Source organism: Callospermophilus lateralis, chromosome 9, assembly GCF_048772815.1.
Source record: "Callospermophilus lateralis isolate mCalLat2 chromosome 9, mCalLat2.hap1, whole genome shotgun sequence".
NCBI classification, from domain to species: Eukaryota; Metazoa; Chordata; class Mammalia; order Rodentia; family Sciuridae; genus Callospermophilus; species Callospermophilus lateralis.
Genome location: NC_135313.1, coordinates 69,584,615 through 69,604,654, shown reverse-complemented (window position 1 = coordinate 69,604,654; position 20,040 = coordinate 69,584,615). Strand labels below are relative to the sequence as shown.

Genomic DNA, 20,040 nt, shown 5'->3' with positions numbered 1-20,040 from the left:
AGAGAGGGGGGGTGGGAAGGAGAGGAGGAATGGAGAGCCAAGAGAGGGAAGGTAAAGGAAAGGTGGGGAAGGCAGAGATTTACTTTAAATTGAGGGCAGATACATTATTCTACCTATGTAGACCCTGTACCTAAATTGCAGTGTTACTCGTACTTACCTCTTGACATCCTGATTCAGCATCAGGAAGAACATGGCCTGCTTTTTTACAAATGTAAAAATAGGTTTCTTCGCAATTTTTAACTTTCCAATGTCCCTCCTATGGGGAAAATGTTATAAGATGAATGAATACACTCTGTGCTCTTGCTTGTGGGCAATACCCCTTATTATGTCCCAATATCTGATTAATAGCAAGTGTTTCCAGTGGGGCCATGTTTCAGGACCCTGCCTACGAAAGGGTCAGTAGCCCCTCCAGGGATGGGAAGCCCCACTCTCTCTCCAGCATGCAACAGTTTTGATGTCCACAATTTAGAAACGGGTTAGGAGGGAGGATACAACTGATATTTCTTGGTTGCTGCTGTGTACTAGACCTAATGTTGGGTGATTTTCATGAATTTCAATGTTTCTATCAGGTAGCAATTATTCTAATTTGAAGATTAGGCTTGATGCTTTGCACAAAGTTCTATAGTAAGTAAAAAAAAAAATTAGAGCTAGGATTGATATCTGGGTCAGTCTGGCTTTGCATTAAGCTGCTCTCAAATTTTCTTTTAAAAAGATGGGATGGAGTAATGGTTCGAAATCATTAGTGTGTAACAGAATCACCTGGAGGGACTCCTGAAACACTGATGGCTGTAGCCCTTGATCAGATATTTCATTCAGTGGGTCTGGTGGGACCTCAGGATTTGTAATTGTAAAAGGCTTCAGGTGATGGTGATGTTGCCGGTCTAAGGTCATGCCTTGAGAACCGCGTGGATGGAGTCATCCCTCTGATCGATTGAGAGTGCCGCTTTCTCTTCCCAACCCCTTCTAAGTGTTAAATCAAAGGCTCTGCTGCTTTTATGTGTAAACTTGATGCTGGGGAAATACCTGGAAGCCACTGTGAATCATCCTAGATAACATTCACATGGTTGAAATTCATGTTCAACCCCTAAAGTCCTTCTCCATCACTAAGTTTTCAGAGCATCACTCAGCTCTTTATATAACAGGCTGTCTTCTCTCAGCTCTACCAACGGCTGTTCTCAGATTCCTCATTAATAATAATATAATATCTGCCAGCAGATTAAAATTTTAATTTCCCAAATGATTTTTTATTTTAATTCGAGTCAGAACTTTAGATTAAAACCACACAATTCAAATTTCAGTTGGTATTTCAGGTATACGGAATTTTAGGGGAATATGGAGCCCTTCTGTGACCTTCAGATGCATATTCTGTCAAGGGCTGACATTTTCACCTGTTAGAGCAGCACTGTCCCTCCCCATGGAATCTTCCAGCCAACCATCCAATTATAGAATAGTCAGGCATACCAGAGTTGCTTAATGACTGTTGGATAGATAGATGGATGAATGAGTGGTTTTCCTAGGCTTTCACATTCAAATTTAGGTGTTAATCATGATTAGGTAACTTGTTATATATAATGAGTATTTCATTTTAAGGCTTATTTGATGAAAATAAGTGTTAATTTTTATATACCTATTACTTAAGGAAATAAGCTGTTACAAAGGGGGTTACAGAATATCCCACTTAGAGGAGAACACCTACCTCACTCTTTTAAAATAATACTATCTATCTAAATGTTGCCTCCTGTTCTATAAAAAAGCTAAGTGAAATATTCTTGTCAGTCAATAGGAAATGAAGGTCATCTTAATTATATCAAAACCAATGAATCAATAATGTTTCTACTATAGGAGCATGAACTGTGGTGGATTTCAGCAGAGTCAGACCCACGACAAAGATTTAGGAGGTCACTGTTTCTCCCTCCCACAAAGGAACTCAGAGGCACTGCATTAACGTGTATAATTGTGACTGCATATGTTATGCAGGCCTTAAGCACACAACAATAAAGGTGTCACAGAAGTAAGTGTCTTGGTCTGTGATGTGGCCCAAGTCCCAGGCATAGGAGATCCTTGACACAGGTCCAGCAACATGAGCATTGAAAAAAACGAATCAACTTACAGATTGCTCTGCTGAGACGCATAGCTGGCTTCTATTTGGAAAAATTCGGGGCTCAAGCGTGTGCCAATTAGTAAAGATGACTGAGGAGCCATTAGACCATTCAAAGAAAACTGGAATTTTATTGCTGCTCAAACCAATCCATGTTTCAGATGCATTTTCTGTAAGAGACGATTGTAAATTACTTAAGAGATTCTATTATTTGCAAAGGTGATAATGCACTGAAGTTATTACCAAAACATACTACTTTACATGTGATTGCTTCATGTGAAGAAACCCGTTTAAGCTTCATATAAATACCTGTCTAAACTTTCCCCTCCCACAATATTCAGATCTGCTTCAAGATCTTTTAAGTGAGGCAAAGGGTGAGCTAAAGCCATCACAATGACAAAACCAAAGCAACTCAGACTCCTTGGACTCTAGTTCCTATTATAGTGAGTAAAATAGACCTGAAAAATCTGGTTTTGCTTCTGCCTAGAGAAAGGGAAAAAAATGGGAAGGTTGATTGGATTATGAAAAGGGACATTTAAAAGAAGATCAAGTGTAGTATCTGTTTTTTTTTTCACTTTTAAAAACTGAAAAATGAAATGAATGATTTCAATGTTTTCCAGCAGGATTCCTGTGAACTATAGGACAGGGAGGAGCAGACTGGATCTGAAGGGCTGAAGGTAGAAGAGGTTGGAAGCCAGGAACCCACACATGACAGACTGCCTGAAAATCACCACGCCAAATAAATTATGCCTTTCTCATAAGTTATACCTGAAGTTATTTCACTTAATTATTAGCTTAAGGAATTCCCTTTACTGACCAGCACACAGCTACTACATAATGGGCATAAAACTAAATCATAGGTTTAGATTTTGCATTAGAAGTTTCAGAAAATGATATTACCCCTTAAAACAATTAAAAGCCATCTAATCATATTTGGCATATGTGGAGATGTTACAAAGTTTCTGAACATGTATTTAGTAAAAATCCAATGAATTTGCATTCCTGAATACTATTGAGAACCTTTAAATAAATGTGCCCAAAACACTTTTAAATAGCTTAAATTTCTTTTCAGCTCCACTAATAAAACATTACTGTGGTCTAGGGTTGTGGCTCAGTGCACTCACCTCGAACGTGTGAGACCCTGGGTTTGATCCTCAGCACCACAAAACAATAAATAAATAAATAAAATAAAGATATTGTGCCCAACTACAACTAACAAATAAAATATTTTTTTAAAAAGTTACTGCATCATGTTTCATTCTTCTTAAATCTAAGGCAAAGATACTCACCATCTCTAAGGAGGTTTACAAGGAACTCCACCTCTGCTAATGAAGCTATGTCTATTAATGTGCTGTTATCAGACTGGCAAGAATGCAAAGCCTCATTCCAGGTTTTTTCTTCTTTCTGAAGTTTGTAGCAATTACGATTGTAGGGATTCCAGCCAGGCTCACAGTGGGTAGCGTGATATTTCCAAGCATCTTTATCTTTTTTCAACAAAAAGCAATGTAATTTTCCACAATTATTTTAACATGACTTATTACTCTTTATTTAAATTGCCACCAATATGATTACTTTGAAAATGTGAAAATCAAAATAAATACAATGACATATAAATCGTGGAATTTTAGATCCTCAGAATTGAGAAGGGCCTAGTCTCTGATCTAGATCTAGATCTAAGGTCTAATGAATCTCAGCTCCTTATTTTCCAGATGAGAAATCTAAGGCACAAAGCAGTAGGAGACTTTACAAAGATCATGTACAACAAAAGCTGAAAGTCAGGGCTAGTTAACAGGGTTAGGTATGATTTCACTGCTATCTGGGGAAGAAAACATTCTTCTAAAATTGCTTCTAATTGTTGGACTCTGACAACAATTAGAATCATAGTCCAAGAATGTAGAATATTTAGACATCATCCGGTGGTTTTCAAGTTAGGAAACGAAGCCACACAGAATCCTTTTAAAATATGGAGTTTTAAACCTCAGTCTAAAGGTACGATAAAAAGGTGAAGGAGGAACTTTTTCTTATGGAAGCAATAGTAGAGCCAAGCAAGAACCTGGTGTGGCAGAGCAAGATGGTGGTTGAGGGCTGGGATGCAGCTCAGGGGTAGAACGCCTGCCTGACATGTGGGAGGTGCTGGATCTGCTCCTCAGTATGTTCGCTCTTGTGTGCTTGCTGTGCACAGCGCCCCCCCCCCACCCCCAAGATGGAGATGAGTAAGATCCTCCAGTGATGTCTCCCCACAGAAGACAAAGCTGAACAGCTATTCATGCACCAAACTACCTTCACAAGAGCCAAGGAAATCAGATGAGAGACTCTAGGCCCTGCTTTTAGTACAAAATGAAAGGGCATACTGAAGAAGGCTGGAAGGAAAGTGTCACCTCTCTCCAACTCCAAGCAGTCCGGTACGTAAAGAGATACCTCCCCCTTGGGGGAAGTAGAGAGAACCATGTTCGAGGTCTTCAATTTGAAACCCAATACCAGGCCCACCATGGTGAAACCAGTGACCATGGCCCCTATTGCCAGACCAATTCCTGTGAACTGACCCCCACGAATTGTTAGGCTGACTGTCTCCACTAAGTTTCCTCCAATCTCCAGCAGCAGAGCAGGGAGCAGGACTCCCTTCTTGGGGAACAGGGCATGAAAGCTAGCACAGGGCTTTGTGTTGGAGCCCCAGTGCCAGGCCCACTGCAGTGAGACCCAGCACCTCTTAGAAACTGAAGACCTCATTCACAGGCCACAACTCCTAGACAGAGCCTCTGTGTCAGCCCCAGCATCAGCCAGAGATCGGTTGAGTTTTTGCCTGCATCATCTCTGACTGTAGAATGAAACTGGGGTACACCTATCTTCTTCCTGAGACTGTAAGGCCCCTGCAGCTATGAGACTCAAGTACAACCTAGTTTAATTCAGCCTTGGTGTCTTCCACCACCAGTCTCAGACAGCAGCTATTTTCTTTTCTTTTTTGGGGTGGGGTGAGGAAGGTGGATACTGGGGATTGAATTCAGGGCCACTCAACCACTGAGCCACATCTCAGCCCTATTTTGTATTTTATTTAGAGACAGGGTCTCAGTGAGTTGCTTAGTGCCTCGCTTTTGCTGAGGCTGGCTTTGAACTTGCAAACCTCCTGTTTCAGTCTCCCGAGCCACTGGAATTACAGGCGTGTGCCACCTAACTCGGCTAGCCAGTTATTTTCTGAGGGCAGTGCTCTCAGATAGTGTTCTAGAACTGCTCATGAACTAGAAAGACCTATATCCCAGGGGCACAGACTCATGTTTTGGCCTGTTTCTCTGCCATCTGTGGTATGGGCCTCGGAATACCCCTGAGACTGTGCAGGCCTTTGCAGCTATGAGACTCAGGTGTTAAGCTTAGTGACAGTCTTAGTGGCCAAGGGACTGCCTTCACAACACTACCTCAACCTTGGGCAGTATAATGTGCTGCAAAATGCCATTGACTGTGGGTAGGAGAGGGTAGTAAGTACAAGACTTTGCCCTAGACCTCAGTGCTAATTTGGTGAACCTTAACACCAGGCAGATCCTGTGGGTTCATCCCCAGGCCTGCCTACAGATGAAGCCTCTGGAACAGCTCCAGTGCCAGGGGAAGATACATGGCCTCAGTCTATTGTATTTCTATTCTAGCTAATGGCAGAATAGGCCACAAGTCCCCCTCATCAATAGGCAGCCCATAGAGTGAGCCTTGCTCCTACCCAATTTGTGTTGGTCTTAGTGGGCTATGGGCTCAGGATGTGATGTAGCTTGGGTGGCCACAGGTATGACATAGGAACTTGAGGCTGGTTCATCCATCTGCCTAGGGCCAGGTAGAATCTTTCAGTGTAACCACAAGGCCAGTAACTGTGGATGAGGCATCTGGGGTTATTAGTGTTCAAGAAGGACTTAAAAATGCTGAAAGGGTAGAAAGCTTACTCGAAGAAATAATAATAGGAAACTTCCCAAACCCAGAGAAGGATACAAATATCCAAGTACAAGAAAGTTAAAAGTTACCAGTCAGATTTAACTTAACCAGAGCTAGCCCAAGGTATTTTATAATCAAGCTCTAAAAGGTGAAAGATGAAGAAAAGATTCTCAAAATTGCAAGAGAGACAAACAGCACATTGGAGTCTCCCAATTAACTCAACAGCAGACTTCTTAGCAGAGATCTGGTAGACCAGGACAGAGTGGCCTGAGATTTTCATAGTACTGAAGGAAAAAGAAATAAAAAACTATCTTCTGAGGATACGGTACCCAGCAAATCTATCCATTAGAAATGAAGAAGAGATAAAGACATTCCCAAATAAAAACTTGAGAAAATACAATACTACCAGATCTATTACACAAGAAATGCTGAAGGAAGTTCTTAAAACTGAAAGAAAGAGACATTAATGAGTAAAAGTATTTATGGGAAGGTAGAAAACCTACTAGTAAGAGTATATAAACAAATTCAGAATGTTCTTATATTTTCTCATATGGTAAGTATGGTGTTAAACCATTCATATCTTTAATATAAAAACTAAAATTCAAAATGTTGAAAAATAATAACTACATTAATGTGTTAAGAGATAGGCAATATAGAAAGATGTAAAATGGGTTATCAAAAAATCTAAATGTGAGGAGGAGGGGGCTGTGAATGTGTACTTTTCTTAGTAGTATATTTTCTCTTGTTCTTTTGTATTTTGTTCTGTTCTGGTCTTTAAGTTGGTTAAAATTAAAAATAACTTGTTATAATCAAAAGTTATGTTTTGTAAGCCTCATGGTAACCACAAAGCAAAAATCTATAATAGACAAAACAAAATAAAAAGCGAAGAATCAAAACACACTAATAGAGTAAATCACTTAACCATAAAGGAAGACTGTAAGAGAGGGAGAAATAAAGAATTACAACAATACTAGAATACAAGTTATAAAGTGATTGTAGTAAACTTAGCTATCAATAATTACCTCAAACATAAATGAATTAAATTCTCCAATTAAAAGACATACAGTGTCTGGAGCAAAAAAGAAAAGAAAACAACAACAACAACAACAACAAAAAACCCAAGACCCAAATATACGTTTCTCACAAGAAACTCACTTTACCTCTAAGAACACATATAGGCTGAAAGTGAAGAGATTGCTATGATATGACATGTAAGTAGAATAAAAAAGAAAGCAGGAGTAGCCATATTTATATAAAATAAAATAGACTTTAAATAAAAAGCAGTAAAAAGAGAAAAGGAAAGTCACTATACAATAATAAGGGGTAGCCAGGCACAGTGGCACACAACTGTAATCCCAGAAACTCAGGAGACCGAGGCAGGAGAATTGCAAGTCTGAGGGCAGCATCTGCAATTTAACAAGACCCTGTATTAAAACAAAAATAAAAAGGGCTGAGGATGTGGTTCATCAATATATGGAATGTGGAAAAACTGAAAGTTCTCTTTTTAAGATCTACAACAAGACAAAGTTGCCAATATAGTCACTTTTAGCCAATATAGTCTTGGAAGTCCTAGCCAGAGCAAGCAGGCAAGAGGAAGAAATAAAGGACATCCAAATTGGAAAAAAAGAAATCAAATTGTCAGTCTCCAGAAGACATGATCTAACCAAATAACTTTTAGAACTAATAAATGAATTCAATAAAGTTGCAAGATAGAAAGTCAATATATAAAAATCAGTAATGTTGCTTTATGCCAATAATGAATTATTTGAAATAGAAATCAAGATAGCAATCTCATTTTCAATAGCTATCAAAAAGTCTTGAAATAAGTTTAGCCAAAGAGATGAAAGATATCTACAGATGAAAATTTGAAACATTGATTAAAGAAATTAGAGACAAAAAGTGGAAAGACATCCTGTGTTCACAGCTTAGAAGAATCAGTGTTGTTATGTATTGCATGAAGTGATTTACAGATTCAGTGCAATTCCTATCAAAATACCAATGACATTCTTCTGAAAGCTAGAGAAAATAGTCCTCAAATTAATATGGAAACAAACAAAACTCCAAATAGCCAAAGTCATCTTGAACAAAAGAACAAATCAGGAGGCATTACACTGCCTGATTTCAAGACATACTACAAAGCTATATCGATCAAAACAGCATGGTATTGGCATAAAAACAGACACACAGACCAATGGAACAGAAGAAAGAACCTAGAAATCTACCCATGCTTCCATAGCCAATTTGTTTTTGACAAAGGTGCTAAGAACACACATTGGAGAAAGGACAGTCTTTTCAATAAATGGTGCTGGAAAAATAAATGGTGCAGAAGACTGAAACTAGACCCCTATCTCTTACCTGTTACAAAAATAAGCTAAAAAAAATGAAGACTTAAATGTAAGACATGAAAGTACTTGATGAAAAAAGGAGAAATGCTTCAGGACTTTGGAGTGGACAAGCATTTTTTGGTTGAGACCTCACAAATATAGGAAACAAAAGCAAAAATGGAAATTACTTCAAACTATAAAGCTTCTGCTAAGTGAAGGAATTAATCAACAGAGCACAGAGAGAATCTACAGGAAGGGAGACATATTTGCAAACTGTGCATCTGACAAGGAATTACTATCTAGAATATAGAAGGGACTCCAAAAATTCAATTAAAAAAAACTAATAGCTTGATTAAAGGGGCGATAGGGCACAGTGGCACACGCCTATAACCCAGCAGAACAGGAGGCTGAGACAGGAGGATTGTGAGGTCAAAGTTAGCCTCAGCAAAAGTGAGGTGCTAAGCAACTCAGTGAGACCCTGTCTCTAAATAAAATATACAATAGGGCTGGGGATGTGGCTCAGTGGTTGAGTGATCCTGAGTTCAATATCTGATACAAAAAAAAAAAAAAAAGTCTAGACTTTGGGCAGGGGTTGTGGCTCAGTGGTAGAACACTTGCCTAGCATGTGTGAAGCACTGGGTTAGAGCCTCAGCACTACATAAAAATAAAATAAAAGTATTGTGTCCATCTAAAACTGAAAAAAAAAGCAGTGGGTGTTCCTTACTCTCATGGAGCTAACAGTTGGAGATAGAGAACTTAAAAAAAAGTGAGCAATAGATCTAAGTAGGCATTTCTCAACAGAAGATATCCCAATGGCCAACAGACATAAAAAAAAAGTTTAATATCACTAGTCACCAGGAAAATGCAAATCAAACCACAGTGAGATATAGCCTTGCCCCAGTAAGAATGGCTATTACAATAAAGACTAAAGAGAATCAATACTGGCAAGGAGGTAGAGAAAGGAAACCCTTGCATACTGTTGTTGTGAATGTAAATTAGCATAGCCATTAAGGAAAACAATATGGAAGTTCCTCATAAAATAAATATATAACTACCACATGATCCAGCAATCCCACTAGTGGCTATATATCCAAAGGAAATGAAATAAGTATGTCAAAGACACATCTGTTTTACACGCTTATTGCAGCACTATTCATATTAGTCAAGAAATGGCAAATAGATAAAGAAAATGTGGTGAGTGGGATAGAATACTAGTCAGACATAAAAAGGATGAAATCCTGTCATTAGGAACAACATGGATGGAACTGGAGATCAATATGTCAAATGAACTAAACCAGGCACAGAAAGACAGGTTCTGCATGATCTCATTCATATGTGGAATATAACAAAGTTGATCTCATAGTAGTTAAGAAAAGACTGAGGATTACCAGAGACCAAGGAGAATAGGTGGGGAGAGATGGGGAAAGATTGTTCAATGGGGGTTGAGTTACAGTTTAGATGGACATGGGAGGAACTGGTGTTTTTGCACCGTGAGGTAACTGTAGTTGATAATGATGTATTGTGCATTTTGAGAAACTGTAAAAAATAATTTTGAAAGTTTTACTGGGAAATGAAATAGGGAAAATTACATTGTGTGCATATGTGAATAAGTAACAATGAATTCCACTAATAAAGCTAGAATGCACCAATAAAAAAAGAAATGATTTGAGGAGGTAGAGATTTTAACCTGATGTCAATGCTGTGCAATGTGTACATGTATCAAACCATTAAAGGTTGCCCTGTTAACATGTACAATTCTTATTTTCTTTATGTGTCAGTTAAAACAAACAAACAAAAAACCCTGGGATCCCAGAAGCACAATGTGAAGACACTGGACTGAATCATCAGAAGAATTTCTTGATCTCAAAGCAACAGCATATACTGCAAACAAACCTAATGCCACTATTCCCATTTCTGCTCTTCTAGTCTCAATTAGTAGATTAGAAAAACATAAAACAGAAGAAAGGAGGCAGGGGAATGCAGGAGGGCATAAGAAAGAATGAAAAGATGAAGAAGAAAGACATGGACAGAGAAAGGTAAAAGAAGGAAGGAAAAGACAGAGGAAAAAGGACAAAAACAGCTGGCAGCATTTTTAGGCAAATTCTTGAAAGAATGGAAAAATCCCTGTGGGGGAGAAAATGACGGGATCCCTACCCCTGTTGTACATTATTCACAGGCTGAGCTATTTAAAGGAGAATAACAGTTAAAACCCGATTGTAAGGGGCAATATTTAAACATGACAATTTAGCTTTTTTAAAATGTAGAGTTGTTTCTAATTATTCTTGTAATGATTCTTTTAAAAATGGTTATGTTTTTATCTCTACTTTTGAGTTAAGACATTTATTCCCACAAGAATTAAAAGGAGGTAATAGACCTTAAAGACAGAAACAATTGGGCTAGATTGTAATTTGGTATTATTTAAGTCTTAATTATACCATTTTTTTGGTTATTTTAGGGGGAGGGTGTTACTAATAAGAGATACAGATGTGGTACAAAATCGAGAAGGGTGTAAAGTTATAATTAAATAGGGGGAATTGGTTCTGCTGCAGAGTAGGGTGACTACAGTTGAAAATAATGAATTAGGCTTGGGATACAGCTCAGTTGGTAGAGTGCTTGCCTTGAATGCACAAAGCCCTGGGTTCAATTCCCACCGCGCGCGCACACACACACACACACACACACACACACAATGCATTATATATTTCAAAATAGCCAGAAGAGGGATTTTTGAATGTTCTCACTACAAAGAAATGATGAGCATTTGAAATAAAGGATAAGCTAATAATCCCGATTTAATCATTATGCAATGCATAGATGTATTGAAATATATCGAAACACAACATTCTATCTCATAAATATGTACAATTATTGTGGGTCAATTAAAAATTTAACAAAAAAGAAAATTAATGAAGTAAATGTTTAATTTCTAGGGGAACCATAAATAAAACTCAAATCTAGATTAGCAAAAAAGAGCAGGCATCTAATGCAGAATGATTAAAGAATGCAAATTTTTTAAAAAGAGGAAGAAAATATTTGCTATGCTCAGGTTGTTTCAGCTTTTAGTAAAAGCCTAAATACATCTGTTAGATTCATTGTGCGTTTGGAATTGCAGATATTATCTAGTTACACATTTTTATTCATAAAAACATAAATCAGCTTTAGCTAAATTTAAATTATGAATTAACAAAAATAGAGGAATTTGAATATATTGAGAGGATGAGTAAACAACGTGCAAGAACAAGTTAAAACACTTACCAACTATTTCATGATCAGTGTGGTTTAGATATTTTTTACATATATAAGGCAAGGTGAACTCACAGTCCCTACTCCTCCAGGCATTTGACATAAATGTATTAAATACTCCACAGCGATATTCAACAAATGGATCAACGTTCGTCTCTGAAAATACAATGTGTGTGTTTCAAGTGAGTTCAACACACACTGAAATGTAATTTTGGCATCAAAAGATACTTCTCAAAGATGGTCAAGCCTATTAGATATAATGATTTTGCAGCTAAAGTCCAGACATGACAATTAAATGATTTCCCAATGATGGCAAAAGAGCCAATTTTACTTTAAAGTGACTTTTTTTTTTTTTTTTTTTTTTTTTTTTTTTTTTTGCAATTTGTTGTTATTTCTAAAAACAGCAGCTGGAACCTGAACTCTAACCCACATTTTCCTGCAGCCTCAGCTAAATAGCTTACCTTCCTGGCCTCTACCTTATTTGTCTGGAAAAACTTGCCTTACAGGATATTTAGTTAGGCTAAAAAATATTTATAAGCCACTTCGAGAATAATGTCTTGTATCTACATGGGACATGCTGCTGCTTAAGGCCACAGAATGATGCCACATGTCGAAGGTAAGTAAAACACTGTGGGTACCTGTGTTCCAGTTCAGATAGGTAAGTGGGGCGCCATCAGACCACTGCCAGCCAGTGTTTTCATCCAGCTGATTCAAACCTGTCCATACTTCTACTGCTTTACCACTTATGTGCTCTGAAAAGAAAATCATGGAATTAGAACGTTTTTAATGTTATACTTCTGTCTTGTTTTCCTATTCCCGGTTTATGGAGTCATTAATCAATCTTAGTAACAGAATGGGGTTTAGGTGCTACTAAAACCCACCCTGATGCTTCAGAGGGACAAAAGCAAACCTCCACTGTCCTCAGAAACCCAGCAATCTCCTAAAGTTCACACTTGGCTGTCAGTGTTTCATTCAAGCATCCAAAAATGTTGTCCTTCAAAGGTTCTCAATGTACTTAGGGGTGCATTGTTAAGATTATGAAGCCATCTTATTTTCAATGGGTTCATGCATTTAAGACTTTTAGAGTGTAGATGAGGAAGTGTCCAGGGCCATTCCCAGAAAGCCAATGGAGGCAAGTCTTTAAATTTCAGAAGGTGTGCTGAAGCACAGCAGAGCAGGGAGAGCCATTCAGAAATGTGTGGCCAACAGAAGCAGCAAAATGCAAGGGACCAGAGAGCATCCAGAGGGATCCCCATCAGGTGTGGACTAAAGCCACATGCAATATGTTAGGGTTTAGCTATTAGATGTCTCAAGAGCTCATGTGTGAGACAGTACAAGAAAGTTTACAGGCAAAGTAATTGGGTTATGAGAACTTTAACCTAATCAGTGCATTAATTCCTGATAAGATTAATTAGGTGGTAGTTGTAGGCAGGTAGGGTGTGGTTGGAGGAGGTGGGTCCCTGGAGGCATGCCTTTGGGGTATATATTTTGTCTTGATTGAGCAGAATGCGCTCGCTCGCTCTCTCTCTCTCTCTTTCTCTCTCTCTCTCTCTCTCTCTCTCTCTCTCTTTCCTGGAGCCACGTCCTCAGCTGCTTTTCTCTGCTATACCTTTCCACCATGATGTTCTTCGCTTTGAACCCTGAGGAATGGTTCAAACTGAGACCTCAGAAACTGTAAGCCCCCAAGTAAACTTTTCCTCCTAAAATTGTTCTTGTCAGGTCTTTTGGTCACAGCAGTGAAAAAGCTGACTAAAACATTTGAGGCTGCTCCCACTACTTAGGTCAGAGACAGTTTATGGCAGGCTGGCTCTGTGGCTCCTGTGGCTAACCATTGCATCACGCATCTCATGTTTTAATTACCCAGGTTATGAGATTAGGGTATTCACATAGCAAGTCTGCAGCGTCCTCAGTGATTGAACATGGAATCTCGTCCTAATGCTGATTTAATTATTCCTTTCAATAGCACCATATGACCATTAACAGGTCGAAACAGGTTTTGTGATGACAAGAAATGTATTGAAAGATGCATTGTTGCCAGGTTTGGTGGCGCACGCCTGTAATCCCAGCAGCTTGGAAGGCTGAGGCAGGAGGATCGAAAGTTCAAAGCCAGCTTCAGCAAAAGCCACGTGCTAAGCAGTTCAGTGAGATCCTGTCTCTGGATAAAATACAAAATAAGGCTGGGGATGTGTCTCAGTGGTTAAGTGTCCCCTGAGTTTTATCCCTAGTGCCCCCGCCCCCCACAAAATGCATTGACAAAACAGGGAGAAATTTCCATAATTCATATCTAGGTAAGTGCCAAGTGATGTTTTAAAGTAAACTAATTAAAATATAAATTATTCTTGAATTTTGAATGTCCATTGTGCAATTGTTTTATTAACACACATAAAGGCATTCTGCAATTTATAATCTATGTTTAAAGTTCAAAAAACCTGTCTACTTATCTTTACAACTAAATTGACCCTCAATATTGAAATAACAAACTCAAATGTAAATTCCTTTGGATATTGCTTGGCATACATGACAGCTTAGATAATTCTTTATTCCCATAGTTAATGTTCACCAGTGACTAGCAAGAAACATTAGATTATTCTCATCACTAAAAAATAGGTTAATTAGAACAGAATTCTGTCTTTATGAATAGACTTTTGTTTTCCTAAACAACTTTCAAACTCTAATTATAGAATTGAGGAATATAAATCAAAGTCTCTGACATTTTATTTTCAAAAATAGTTATTGAAATTCAATGCATAATTCCAAATCTTCTCACAAGATATCTTTGCAGTTAAGATAGATAAAACTGTAATTCATAAATGGTGTGCAAAATTTTACATAAAACCAGTCTAGATTAATAATAATTTTGGAAATTGGTGTTTTCCTCTAATATGACTCACTCAAATCTGGGGGGAAGGGTAGGCATGCACTGTTTATCCATTTGTAACAATTCTTCTGGAAAATGTTACTGACTTTCAAAAGCTTTTAAGTAAGTGTGCCTCCTCTTCCATTCTGGGAATCCACTTCTATAAACTATTACAGAGAAATAATTGTGGAACTATGAACAATGAAATATGCAGGAATGGTTAATAATTGTAACAAATAAGTAAATAAGATAATTTTATCTGTCTCTAATTAAGAGATTACACAAATACATTACTGCCTAACTACACTACTAGGTAATCATTAACAATTATGATGGTATACTATATATTTACAGACATGAACACATGTTTCTTATAGATAGGCGAATGAAAAAGGCAGCTTACCCACTGTGTGCATGGTTGTTAAATGGTTAACACACACTGAGTATTCATTATGTGTGCTGGGTACTTTTCTAAGACTTCATCTGCATTATAAGATGTAATCTCCACTAAGCAGTAGGTACTATATTATTTCCTCTAGATAGTGGAGGAATTGAGGCACAGAGTGTTTAAGTGAGTTGCTTGAGTAAATCTGTTAGTCAGTGGTAAAGGCAGGATTCAATCCCAGGTAGGGAGCTCTCTGGTTCCTGCACCTATATTATGTGCAATAGCTGCCTCATACTTTCATATGATGCCATTTATTCATATATGCTATGTATATCCCATGCATTTATATGTTTTTGCAAAAGGACATGGTTAACTCTGGTTTATAGAACTATAGGTAATTTTTTATTTGCTTTTCTTTCTGTATATCTGATTAAAAAATATTTTCATTGTCCTACATGTGTAATAAAATTTGGGGAAAAAAGTGTCAAAAACTCTTAATGAAAGTGACTAATTTTTTTTGACACTTTTTAATGTTTCCAAAAAAAATTTAAAGGGACTCCCAAACACATTTAATCTATAAAAAAGTAGAAGAATGATTTAGGGAATGGGTGAAACACAAGTCTCGCTTGTTAATACAAATCCTTTGACATTTTATATTATTGTCTTATACTGTTAGTTCACATGTGTGTGTTTTCGCTTTTCCCACTAAAATATTCAATTTTTTGGCATCTTCCAGAAAGCCTAGTATGTACTGCATGCAGTGAGTGACAGATAAACTGTTAATTAATAGAGTACTTAATAATTTATAAATGGAATTCAATGACTAATGTCTTCAGAAGACACATTTTTGCATATGTGAACATAACTGTTAACAATAATCATTTTATCATACCAATATTAATGTGCGTCATCCACCTACTTACTCCTTATGAAATTTTCTTCACTTTCATCTGCAATACTTAATAAAGCACTTCCTTGCATCTGGCATGAAGAATGTGCCTCAGTCCAAGAGAGAAATGAAAGCAGGTTGAATTGGTAGCAAATGTGTGAATTGAGGTCCTTCTCCAAGACAGCATCACAACCTATCTCTGTAGAGGCTGGAAAAAAATCCATTTAAAACATTCACTATAGTGTTATTTTATTCATACAGACATATATTTCTAAGACACTTTTGAATGGAATGAGTCCAACTTGCAACCTCTAAAACTTATCTATTCTTGATTAGGTCTGTTAGATGAAAATCTGCATTGTTATTTCATTGATGTCTTACAGTTAAACTTTTTCAAGATTTACCTAAGGATATTCAAGAAATTATCAATAAAGAAGCTCTGATACATTCAAGGAAAATAATAAAAATTGGTTTTAAGAGAAGTAAATAGAAGTGAAACATCAATAAAAAATAAAATCTGTATTCTTTGGTGAGTAATCATTTACAGCTTTACATCAAAAGCTTTGTGAATTAAAATGTATATTGGAGACAGACACAAATGTTGTTTCAAAAGATTTTTCTCCCTAAATACCCAAGTGCTAAGTGGAATACATAGAATAGAATAGTTACATGAGTCAATAGTGAACACAAATTTTCAAGTAAACATCAAGCACAGGAACCTTGATATTTGAATAGTTCTTTCAGCCAAGAGGAATAGAAGCAAAAATCCACTTGTAAGACATTGGCCAAAGATTGCATAGTATGCCTGAAAGTAAATTTCATGAAGTATGAAATGTGGATCTGAAATCTAAAGTTTCTTGAAATAACAGAAAATGACGACCTAGTTTGGGTGCTTTTGCTAAAAAGTTAAATTAAGCCCCAAGATAGAGTAAGCAGACAAAGAATTTCAGACTGTAGAAAATGTGATCCATCCGATAGCATGAATATAGCTGATGGACAGGCCACCTACTACAATCTAGAACATCCTTTCCCAATTGTGGTCCTCAGAATAAGATGAATTCAGAGTCTCCACAAAGTAGATCCAGGTCATAATGCACATTAGTGTCCTCTGGGAAATTCCCGGTGTGTATTAGCCTATTAAAGAATGAAATGTTCTACAGTTCAGATAATTTTAATTCAGTATTCTTTAAACTTATTTGATGGTAAAAGCCTTTTTAGTTTCTTTTCCCCATGCTTAGTTAGGTGGTTCTCTTGGGAAATGTGGAAAGTTTTTTTTTTTCATGTTTGGTTACAACACACATTCCCCAGAACTGAGTTAGTTAATCAGAAGTTATTAAATCACATATAAATCTCAGGTTGTCTTTAGAATTTCCTGGCTGATACATGTATTTATTGAAGGGTCCAAAACTGAAGTGGGCAGAAGACAAGACTATCACAGAACAACAGATGAAGAAAAAAAGGGAAAGAGAGAGGGAAATTAGTAACCATTTTGCCCTGGTGGCTGAAATTTCCCCATGAGATGGAATCCTTAGAGATGGTCTTCAGCTAAAATGCTAGGCCTTCCCATTTTTTAGAGCTTAGTTCTGTCATGTTCATCCAGTGCAGCAGCTGAGACCAGAAGGGGGAGCAGGGAGGGAACTGTTTACAAATTAAGGGTGCAAATGATTCATGTAGCCAGATTATTTTTTAAAATGTAGATTGTCAGTCTCAGAGGTTCTGAAACAGTTGGTCTAGGGCAGGATTCAGGAACATGTCTTTAAAACATGTTTTTAAAACATGGTTTCCAAGGCAGATGCTCCAGGAAGCAAATACTAGAAAACACTGTCTTAAAGGAAAATATTCAAAACCCTTCCTAAGGAGGGCATGTCCAAGTAGGCCTTGGCTATTAGAAGAGAGCAGTATGTTAGAAAAGCAAATCTGAGGGCTGGGGTTGTGGCTCAGTGGTAGAGCACTTGCCTAATATGTATGAGGCACTGGGTTCGATCCTCAGCAGATCTGAGAGGAGGCTCAGTCCTGGTGAGTAGGGTATCTGCTTCTCATCTGCTGCCACGGAGACTTGGCAATAAATCCTAATAAGCCTCCAGACCACAGCTAAATACATGACAAGAAAAGTTCTGCACGGCATTTCAATTGATCTCATTCCCATTTATTTATTTTTTTCCCCCAAGAGTTAGTCTGGCTCTATCAATATGGCCTTTTGTAGAACCTGCCTGAATTCTACATACTCAACAGTCAAGGTTAAAGTTTGCAGCTGATCGTGTCTGTGCTGCACACCACATGGCCCAGTTGGTGTTAGGTTTTCCTTGGTTTTGAATTCTCAAAGTTATTTGATAGAGAAACTTCAGACAAATATTTGCAATAGGTGTTCATATACTCCTGACGAGTCAACTCATTTGTCATTGAAATTTGGTTTACCTGAAATGTAAGGATTTGTTCTTTTGTGCAGGTAGACACAAATGCTGTCTGTTTCCCTAGATGGATGGAGTGTCACTCCACAGATCTCACTGGAAGGTTGTTAAATAACAAGTCCAGGCACTGCAGTGAGCACTGTTCTGGGTGGCTCTGCTCCCCGTCAGGACCAAAGGATTTGTTTCTCCAGTTGCCAAGGGACACCCCTCAGCATTAAGCCCTCTTCAAGTGTTGCCTTGGCTGAAGAGTCTCTTTGTCCAGCGTCACTTCTCCCTTCCCTTCTCCACACCATGACTGGTCAAGGCAAGGACAAGACCCCCCTCCCAACTAGGAGCAACTTGGAAGGGACACACCAACTTGAGAACTCCTCATCGTGTTGGTCTAGGGGTCATCAGACTACATGATATCTACCTCTGTGCGCTTCTGCTCTCTTCCCTTCCTTTCTTCATAATCTCATCCTGAGAGGATTCCCCAGGAGACTCCCTGCATGCTTACCTCTGCCTCAGAGACTTCTCTCCAGGACCCCACCTGCCACAGGCTCCTTATCTCTCTCTTTCTAAGCCACTGAAAACGCAAGACTGAAAGTCCACGTCTCAATATGTTTAATTATTCTGGAAAAAATTTAATCTAAGGGATAGAATCATCATCATATTTCTTTGCATATTTGGTTGTCTTTCTATTATCTTTTCTGTCACTGAATTTTGAACTCCTTGAGGGAAGTTGATTGTTTGCTAGAGATGATAGAAATCATTTGCATGATGTTGTAGGTTGAAGATCTTTCCCCTCCAAGCCACCTCTGTTGCAATGGGCTGAGTTGTTTTCATACCAACCCTGATTTTACTGTGAACTATGGCAGATATCAGCCTTTCCTTGCTCTTAAGTGTGGCTTGTTTTTCTTCCCTAAGGATATAGCTTTGCCCTTGTCCCGGGTGTACTGTTTCTTGTCACTTTTTAAAATCGTTGAATTTTTTAGAAAAATGAAGACTAGTACTATCAAAGCTGCTATTGAATGCCAACTTGTAAAGTTACTACTTTTTGTCTCATTTTGGTCTTCCCTGGACTCAGCAAATAGTTGCTGGGTGTCTGTTCCCTGTAAAGTGTCCTGCTGGTAAATCTCGTTTAACAGGGTCTACAGGCAGAGGCAGGATCCTTGCAACGCACTTTTTGAATGCCTTATACACTCCTTGGAAGGCAGCTCTGATCATAATTGAAATTGGACGATACATTATGTGACTGCTTGTTGATCATCTGTTCCTCTTGATAGAAGCATTATGAAAGCGGGAAGCATGTTCTACCTTGTCCATTCTATCCCCTAAGCTTCCTATCAGTATTTAAAGGTTGTTAGGTGGAGGAGGACATGTTATCAAAGGAAGCTGAGAAGTAGTAGTCACCAAGGAAGAACAATGAGTCTGCCTGTGTTACAAAAACCCCAGGCAAGAGATGGTATCAATTTTGTTATGTGTTGCTCTATCTTTGAATATGAAGATTTAGCTCATTAGTGACTTTATGGTGCCCTATTTCAATGAAGGAGCCCAATCATCTGTCCCCTCTGTGCCTGCATCCAACAGAGGAGCATTGCCAAGAAAAGTCCTTCCACCCATCTCATTTATCAACCACCCCTAATACTCCCTGGAAACATCACTAGCTTTCCAAGAAGCTTTCTCTCCAGCACCATGCTACCCATTTCACGCCTTCCCCATTGTCCAAACTGCTCATTCTTTCTTTCTCCTCTACAAAGAGAAAGTCACAGCCACTAGACTGATTTCTCTACTTTTCTTCCATCACCTAATGCAACTAATGGGCCTGAACTGTACCCTACCTCATCTCTCCTAGAGAAATTGTCTTTATCTATAAAAGGCCAGTCTGTGCATCTTTGATCTAGACCCTACTTCCTTCTGTCTTCTGAGAGATCACATGGCCTCCGCCAGC

General features: G+C 38.1%; 1 protein-coding gene across 1 annotated transcript in view; it reads right to left on the bottom strand.

Moving 5' to 3' along the window:
* Pla2r1 (phospholipase A2 receptor 1) overlaps window positions 1–20,040 on the bottom strand; it is a 111,561-nt gene that overhangs the window by 68,325 nt on the left and 23,196 nt on the right. Inside the window, 6 exon segments of the mRNA XM_076866844.2 lie at window positions 158–256; window positions 2,111–2,268; window positions 3,388–3,582; window positions 11,584–11,727; window positions 12,210–12,323; window positions 15,737–15,910. Of these exon segments, the coding sequence (XP_076722959.2) occupies window positions 158–256; window positions 2,111–2,268; window positions 3,388–3,582; window positions 11,584–11,727; window positions 12,210–12,323; window positions 15,737–15,910 (884 nt within the window).